General features: G+C 46.0%; 1 protein-coding gene across 1 annotated transcript; it reads right to left on the bottom strand.

Annotated features, from left to right (window-relative positions):
- Positions 1-859: 859 nt before the first annotated feature.
- On the bottom strand, positions 860-8,250 carry Lypd8 (LY6/PLAUR domain containing 8). Its single transcript, XM_028778728.1, has 5 exons — positions 8,196-8,250; positions 7,725-7,838; positions 5,888-6,046; positions 3,772-3,906; positions 860-1,125 (listed from the first exon to the last, which is right to left on the bottom strand). Exons 1-5 carry the CDS (start codon positions 8,248-8,250, stop codon positions 860-862), a joined length of 729 nt encoding a protein of 242 aa, XP_028634561.1.
- Positions 8,251-8,822: the final 572 nt, after the last annotated feature.

Raw genomic sequence — 8,822 nt, 5'->3', positions numbered from 1 at the left:
AGTGCAGGGATGCTGGAGTGCAGGGATGCTGGACTGCAGGGATGCTGGAGTACAGGGATGCTGGAGTACAGGGATGCAGGGGTTCAGGGATGCTGGAGTGTAGGGATGCCGGAGTGCAGGGATGCTGGAGTGCAGGGATGCTGGAGTGTAGGGATGCTGGAATTCATGGATGCTGGAGTGTAGTGATGCTGGAGTGCAGGGATGCTGGAGTGTAGGAATGCTGTATTGCAGGGATGCTGGAGTGTATGGATGCTGGAGTACAGGGATGCCAGAGTGCAGTGATGCTGGAGTGCACGGATGCTGGAGTGTAGGGATGCTGGAATGCAGGGATGCTGGAGTGCAGGGATGCTGGAGTGTATGGATGCTGGAGTACAGGGATGCTGGAGTGCAGGGATGCTGGAGTGTAGGGATGCTTGTGTGCAGGGATGCTGGAGTGTAGGGATACAGGAGTGCAGGGATGCTGGAGTGCAGGGATTCAGGAGTACAGGGGTTCTGGAGTGCAGGGATGCTAGTAGTCAGTTCCAGCAAGGCCATATGTTTACCTTCTCAGAGATAGAGTAACAGGAACAGAGATGTCATTTAGTCCTGGGGCAAAGAAGCAGCTATCTCCAAAGCAAAGACCCCCACCTTCACCCAGAGATGATAAGGGCTGGGCAGTGACTTGAACCACAACCAGCCCCAAACATATCAAAAGACATTGTCCAGACCTCAAGCAACACTTTAATAAAGGAGATAATGCAGCTGCTAGCATTGCCTGGAGTCCTGTAACTTCCAACTTAATGGACAATTTAACTGGAAGGTATGTGAAAAGAAAGGCGTTAGCACCCATGGGACACTGGATGGGCAGAGCCCAGGGACCTCAGAACAGCAGCTTCAGAAGAAGGAGGATGCCGAAGATAGAGGAGGTGAAGGAAGCTCTGATGCCCATGCTGGTTTTTGGGGTAGTGGAGGTGAGGGAAGTTGTGATGCCCAATGGGGTAACGGTGGTTGAGTTGGACTCAGTGGACTCTGTGCATACAACTGACTTGAAAACAAACTCTCCAACTGTTGTGTTCTCAGCAGACAGGAATTCACAAGTAGAGTTGCTGATATCAGAACATCCCTTCAGCTCCACTCTGTTGGTACCTGAAGAGGTAAATGAGACAATTGGAACTCCGTACAACCCTCTGTCCAAGCCCCAGCCCAAGCGATTATTCATCTCCGAGAAGTTGAAATGTGCATCAGCCCCTCGATTCCTGGAAGCCATCTTTAAGGAAGAAGTCCAGAGCTAAGAATATCACACAGAAGCAGAACAAGAACTACATAAGTCAGAGTCCAGCCCGTCCTCACCCAACCCCAGAAGCCACTGGGGCTGTGAGAGGTGGGTTGCAAACCCAGACTTAAAAGAGAGCTGGGAGCTGGATCCTGGATGCCCAACCTCTCATGGTCCTGAGGAGCTGACCGATGAAAAGGCCAAAAATTAAACCAGGTATGGTAGTGAACACCTGCAAGCCCAATACTCGGCGGACTGTAGCAGGAAGACCATGAGTTCAAGGCCAGCCTCAGCTATGTGGCAAGACTCTGTCGAGAGAAATACAAAGGGGAGGGAAGAGTAAAAGAAGGAAGGGGGAGAGAAGGAATCAAAAGGAAAGGCAAGCATGGGTGACAGGCTCAGGGTCCGTTCTTTCTTGCAACTCTCCATTCAGAAATGAATGCATCAGTGGGCACCCTGGGCTCCTCCCTGCAACCCAGCATTTTCTTTCAGAAATCTTACTCCTCTAGATCTGACTTCTTCCTGTCTGAGTTTTCCTTGAGAAAAAAAATAGAAAAGCCAACAGGAAGTGTGCAGGAAATTCTCAGTATCTCCGTCTTAACTCAGAGCTCTGTTTCAGATTCAAGTCCTAGGGAAAGGTCCATGGCTCTTTCAAAGACAGCTATAATAGCAGCTACTTCTGAGTGGTTGTGTCCCTACAGGTCTGTCAGCTGCAACTCAACTGTCCCTAGGAAACAGGGAGCTCCCTGAGAACTGAAAGGGCTCAAAAGTGTGAAGGGACTCAGTACCGTCAGAGCATCAGAGTGTCAGAGCATATTGTGTAAAAGAGACCACCGAACCTCAGGAAGAAAGGAGTTAGCTCTTGCTTCACCCCAGGTATCAGTGCTGACAGCTGAGCTACCCTGAGTTGGGAAGTATGGTACTTGGCACATCTTAACACCCAAGAAAAGGTCCGTTTGTGGTCTGCCTGGCTTTGAGCATTAATGAGGCTACATCACGAGGAGATACAGGGACGAGAAGAGCATAGAAATTCTTTGCTGCTGTTGCTGCCTTTAGGCTCAACTTCAGAATTAAAAACTGGGACAGTGTGGGTACCTCGAGCATTTCAAAAGGAAAGTGTGACCTTTTGCAGTGGAAGAACGTATGCTTTGCATGTGTGAGGCCTCTGAGAGATAGAGAAGACAGACAGAAAAACCCAGAGAGACTGAGAAAGTGAGAGGGAGAGAGAACAGACATTCTGAGATACAAAAATTTATAGAGGCAGTAAAAAAGACCAGTGGCTGCCAGAGTCTTGTTGAGTAGAAGAAAAGCTTGGATCACAGAAGTCTTCCAGGACAAGGGCTATCCTCTATGTCACACTGTCATAGTGGAATGGACTATATCAGGAGTGACCCTGAGGTAAACTGGGGACTTAGGGGACAGTGAGTGCCTGTGTAGGCTCACCTCTGTGGTGAGCACTTGACAATGACAGCAATTACACATGAGCCAGGCAGTAAAGGTACATGGGAGGTGTCTGTGCCTTTAACCCAGCTTTACTGTAGTCCTAAAATATCTCTTAAAAAATAGTTTTAAGGGCTTTAAAAAAAAAAGCAGAATACTCGGATACACTGAAAGTTCCGTGGCTATAGTTAAACTTTGAAGTTAACATAAAGCAAAAATCAAAATGGAATTCGTATTTGGGTGCAGATCTTAAAGTCATATTAGTCTGAGCTGTGTTTTAGTTGAGACAGGCTGATTATTTATTTTTGATTTATACCTCTTTTTTTTTTCTTCTTGGAAATCACTAGACCACATTCCCAAGAGTTCCATTAGCTGGGATTCCACCCACTGTAGTGTATAGGAGGACACTGCACATTCACTTCTGGCCCTGACTCCAGAGATGGCCCCAGCCTTGTCGCACTGTCCATCTCTCCACCTGCCATCCCACCCCCATACCCCCACCACAAAGGACCAGCAGAGATCAACTCTCTTCTGAGAAAATAAGGACAGAGCTCCAGGGCAGTAGTGGCCCCAAGGCTGTCCCTTTAGGAAGAAGCAAATGTGCACTGACTGCATGCTGCTGTCAGGTTGGCCGGGTACTCTGGCAAAGTGATGGCCATTCTCAGGTTATTTTTGTAGAAGAAAAGAAATAACCAGATGGTCCTAGCTGTCCCAAGCCAATACCTCTCAGGATGTAGAAAAAAGTATATATAGGTATTAAAAACAAATAAAAGTCACACACATCCACATCTAAAGAGCAATGGCAGCCTAGTAAAGAAGCAAGGGCCAGGAGGGGCATGCAGTCAGATAACTGAACCTGGGTGTGACTACAGAAGGGAGGGAGAAAGGCAACCAGATGTAGCCCTGGATAAAGAGCTGAAGTAGAAACCAGCAGAAGGCTTCCTGGCAGTCTCCAACTGAAGGACATCCTGAGCTAATCTTCCCTCTGTGTCCACCATCCCCAGCTCTTCTGCTTTAACTCAGAACTTGAATCTTGTTTCAATCTGAGCCCTGTTAAGGAGCTGAAGCCCCAGACTTACCATTTGTAAGCTCCGCAATGATATGGACACATTTTTCTCCTTTGTAACACTGCTGGGGTTTCTCCTGGCAGTCTGTTTCCTTGTGGCCATAGCAAGACATGCACTGCGTGTTAGTGGCTTCCTGTGTTCCAGATTCTGGGTAGAGGAAAGCCATTACTTAAATCCATGTTATTACCCTGTCCTGAGAGGCAGGGGCAAGCAGGCAGAAAAGCTGCTAGGAAGTCTACATTCAGGGAGCCTGAGATCAAGCCCTAAAGACACACGCTTTGCCCAAAGGTTTTCTATGCACAACTCCTGAGATCCATCCTTGTGCACCAGCCAGTTCACAAGAATAGTGAGCCACAGTGCTGCAGGGTAACATAAGGAGATACCAAAGAGAACAAGCTGTAGCCAATGTCAACACCAGCTGGCTGTTTGGAGCCTTAGCCAACAGGTGTCTGATTGGCATTGAGATTTGTTCTGAGCAGATGAAAATGGGCCATTTTCATATTGCGATGGAGAAAAACAATTTTAACTCACATTGAGAACGAGCCTTACTCCTCACTGCCTGTGCGTATGATGATGAATGCCACTATCTCTGCCCATGCTCTTTTGTTTTGTCGTTTTGTTTTGCTTTGCTTTGTTTCTTCTTCTGAATCAGTGATTCTCAACCTGTGGATCATGACCATCAGAAAACCACAATTTCCGGTGGTCTTAGGAACTGAGACACTGAGTTACAGTTCTGAAGTAGCAACAAAAATAAATTTATGATTGGGGATTCTGCTTGTTGTGACCCACAGGTTGAGAACCACTGCTCTAAATGAAGACTTTGATCTAGAAAACCATTTTTTCAAACTGTGGTCCAGGAACTCCTGGGTCCCTGAGACCCACAGAGATTCCAAATGGTTAAAACCACTTCTATAAAACACCAAGATGTTATCTGCTTCTTTTAGTACTCCTGTTACCTTGTGTGCATGCGGCAGAATTTTCCAGAATCCCCACGTAATGAGTGAGACTGAAACGTTAAATACACAAGCAAATCCCCAGCTTCCTTCTAAACCAGGAGTTAAACACTCTATGAAAATATATATTTGGGGAGGACTAGAGAGATGGCTTAGTAATTAGCAGCACAGGCTGCTCTTCCAGGGGACCCAGGTTCAGTTCCCAGAAACCATGTGGCATATTATAACCCTATAACTCCAGCTCGATACCCACTTTTGGCTTCCATGGGCATTACATATTCATGGAGCACATATATGCATATGCATACATATGATATATATTTCAATAAATGGTGACTATGTTAGTATATGTTATATATTATTATCTATTAACACATATTGTATATTGGTATATCTATTTATATATACTGCTAATTAAATATTTTTGGAAGTTATTTCTAAGTGAAACTCTTACTAGTATTTATATATATAACTTATTATTTGTTTTTGTTTTTTCGAGACAGAGTCTCACTATGTAAACCAGGCTGGCCTTAAACTAATAGAGATCTAGCTACCTCTTCTTCCTCCCAAGGGAGTGCCAGGATTTAAAGCATGTGCAATCCCACTTGGCTAACTGATTTTACTTTTGACTATTTGAATTAAGATTTGTGGATTTGCTTAGCTTTAATTTTTAACCTGGTAGATGTTAGCACATGGAGACCATATAAACAAAAGACGTGTGGAGTCTTCAGTTGTTACTGAGACGTAGAATGTTGCCAGGCATGGTGGCACACACCTATAATCCCGCACTCAGGAGGCACAGGCAGGAGGACTGCAAGGTCACCCTTAGCTCCATAGCAAGTTTAAGGTGAATCTAGACTGCAGGAAACATTGTCTAAAAGAAATTCTTAGTTGAGGCACTGAGATCACAAAACTTAAAAATGACTAACTAGCATTTGCCTCGCTTGCCACAAAAAATGACCCGTGGAATCCCTATCTTCACTGAAAGGGAAAGCATAGTTGAGCTGGTTTAGCATCTCCCATGTTTCTTGTGTAATTGCTATAAGTCAGATGCTAACATTATCCAGCTGTGTGCAGAAGCGCCTGGACTTGAGATATCCACCCCCAGATAAGCAGAGCAGGCAGAAAAGCAAGGAAGGTGTGACCCAGGACAGGTTTCTGGGCCCTGTACAAACCATATTGGGTGTCATTGCATGCCTCTCCTTGGCAGCACTGGCTTGCAAAATGGAATCTTTGGTCATCAAATATATGCACAGTGAAGGCCACCACATTGTTGTTCTCGATGCAATTCGATTCGGAGCAGAATTTGTTCTGGTACAAATGGAGGAACCCTCCTACACCAAAGCAAACACAGACTGTTAGTACCTGAAGAAGCAACAGGGAGAATAGCATCCTGAGAAGACAACGCTTCAGACAAGGACAGCTGATATAAACCTCTGCTCAGAACAGTTTGGGAGAAACTGGAGAAGGATTCTTGGACCAAGAAGAACCCAGCCGGGTGGTAGTGGCACTTCTTTAACCCCAGCACTTGGGAAGTACAGAAAGGTAGATAGATCTCTGTGAGTTCAAGGCCAGCCTGGTCTAGATAGTGAGTTAAACTCTGCCATTAGCTAACCTGCATGCTGTGAGCCTCACTCACGCGGCCATATGCCCATATGCACAGTCTCATATATCAGAAGAGATAGAAGTGAGTCCAGCACAAAGTTGTAAGCCTACATACTGTTAAAAGTTTTCATGATTTTGTTGTTGCTGTTGTTAACTACATCTCTTGTTCTTGAACATGAGTTTTGTGGTGACAATGTCATATCATGATGTCAAAAGGTTGGGTAAAATGCTTAGGCAGGAGGGACACCAGAAAAATGGTGGTCTAGCCTAACATATAAACAGAATCATAGACACACACATACCCGCCACTAATTTGTCTTAACGTCTCAAAAAATGATAAAGCAGACACAGCGGGATTTTGTATCTGATACAACATCAGAGTAACAGCTGAGGTTCCTTCCTAGAAACTGCACATAAATCCAGTCAGAGCTATGCAATACGGAAACATCAGCTGCATGTGGCTGTTACACTGAATGTGGACTAGTCAAAATAAATAAATTAAGAGATTGGGAATGAGGCTGTGTGATAGAGTGCTTGTCTGGTACATGCAGAGCCCTGTATTTAATGTTCAGCAACACACACACACACACACACACACACACACCAACCACCAAAAATATAAGTAAAGTTAGCTGGCCATGTTGGCATAAATCATAATTCCACCATTCAAGCTGAGATTGACATCAACTTCCTCACTGGCTCTCTGCCTTATTTTTTGAAAAAGGGACTTGAGGTGCTCTGGACCTTGCCAGTTTTAGGTTGGCCGGCCATCAAGGTATGGGTTCCTCTGGTCCTAGCTGCCCCCCATGCTGGGGTTAAAGGCATGTACTACCATGCCTAGCCTTTGTGCATAGATGCTGAGGGATATGCTTGGGTCCTCATGCTTTGTGCAAGCACTTCATTAACTGACCCATCTCCTGAGCGCCCTTGCTTAGATGTCAGCTGCTGTCCTGGCTACTTTTGTGCATGGAAGACCTCTCAGTACCCTGAGAGATTCCCAGAAGTCAGCATGCCTTGGGGGCAGGGGGCATACACTGAAGAAAACACATTTGATGTAGATGAGAGAGGGGTGGGGGTGGGGGGAGATACAAATGTCTCAGGCAAAACACACGCCTCTGATTCAGCTCTGAGTTGCTCTTGCTGTTTCCAGCTACAAAAACGTATCTACAGTGAGGTTTCAATCGATGGGAGTGATTTCCACCACGCCACAGGGCTCATCCGATTGTTTGATTCTCTGCACGAATTCCCATCCAGCTCCTGCTCATCTCAGCCACTGGGGAGTTGTCTACATGACCCAGTAGTCTCTCTGCACTGTACAACCCAGCCCTGTCTCAGGTATCCTTCCTCTGTGCCCACCCTCTTTAGCTCCCATCTACCACAAGTCCCAGCGACAGTAGCTCCACTCACCTAGAGTGGAGTTGACTGAGGATTCCACACAACTGAAGGAGCCTTCAGGGCATTCGCTGACACTGTCATCACAGGTGCTATTGTACACGTGACACTGTCTACAATTCAGGGAGTCTGAGAGGACAAAGTATTTACAGGATACAGTCAACAACCTGCAGACATTCACAGAGAACCATACCTACAACAGGAAAAATATCCAGATGGGACGCCCAACTGTTCTCTGAGGATTCCCCAAAACTGACATTATGAGATGAAGCCATGCCCATTAGTTTAGCCTCATCATTCACTGTTCCCCGACAGGAAAATCCAACCCTGACCAGCCACAGAGTGGTCTTTCTGAAGGCAGAATGGACACATGGGTCTCGCACAACACAACAGGTGGTAGGTACTGCAGGACACCAAGAGCAACAATGTTGGGCAGGAATGGAAAAGAAGGCTATATCACGAAGGGGGCCGCATGGCCTCTCTTACCTATAACTGTGATGGAGAACGCCGCAATGACACCAGCAATAAAAACGCCTCTCATGATGCCGGAGCTGGCTTCCCCAGAGGATGGGGTTACAGAGCCTCAAACCTGGAGAGACACAAGGGGCAGCTGGGATCTTAGAGGAATGGCTTCCACCAAAGAGTGTTTTTAAAGACTCTGAAACAATGTTAGTACTGGCTCTGTCCTTGTGTCTGGGAAAAATATAAACCAGAGTCCTGCATGGGTACACAGGGCTGTGACTCACGTCCACATGGTCCTGACACCAGGTTGAATTTAAGCTGCAGATGGGCAGACGGGCTGATTTTCAATTCTGCTGGGGCTAAAACTTGTGCCTATCAGATTTCTGTCACTCTGACAAAACGTCTGAGATGATCAATTTATAAGGAAGAAAGATTCACTGTGACCAATGACACTTTTGTGGCTTCAGAAGTGTCAGTCGGGCTAAAGAGAAGGCTCAGCAGTTAAGAGCACTAACTGCTCTTCCAAAGGTCCTGAGTTCAATTCCCAACAACCACATGGTGTCTCCTCTGTAATGGGATCGGATGCCCTCTTCTGGTGTATGTGAAGACAGCAAGCAACAGGACAGTATGCTCATATACATAAACTAAATA

The sequence above is a fragment of the Grammomys surdaster genome, unplaced genomic scaffold, assembly GCF_004785775.1.
Source record: "Grammomys surdaster isolate TR1022 unplaced genomic scaffold, NIH_TR_1.0 340, whole genome shotgun sequence".
Lineage (NCBI taxonomy): Eukaryota > Metazoa > Chordata > Mammalia > Rodentia > Muridae > Grammomys > Grammomys surdaster.
The sequence above is the reverse complement of the archived record's forward strand: the minus strand, read 5'-3'. Positions and strand labels throughout refer to the sequence as shown.

Coding starts and splice junctions, on each gene's coding strand:
- Lypd8 (XM_028778728.1), bottom strand. CDS start 8,250: ATGAGAGGCGTTTTTATTGCTGGTGTCATTGCGGCGTTCTCCATCACA. Junction 6,047..7,724: donor CTCAGTCAACTCCACTCTAG/GTGAGTGGAGCT, acceptor GCTTTGGTGTAG/GAGGGTTCCTCCATTTGTAC. Junction 3,907..5,887: donor ATGCAATGACACCCAATATG/GTTTGTACAGGG, acceptor TCCTCTACCCAG/AATCTGGAACACAGGAAGCC.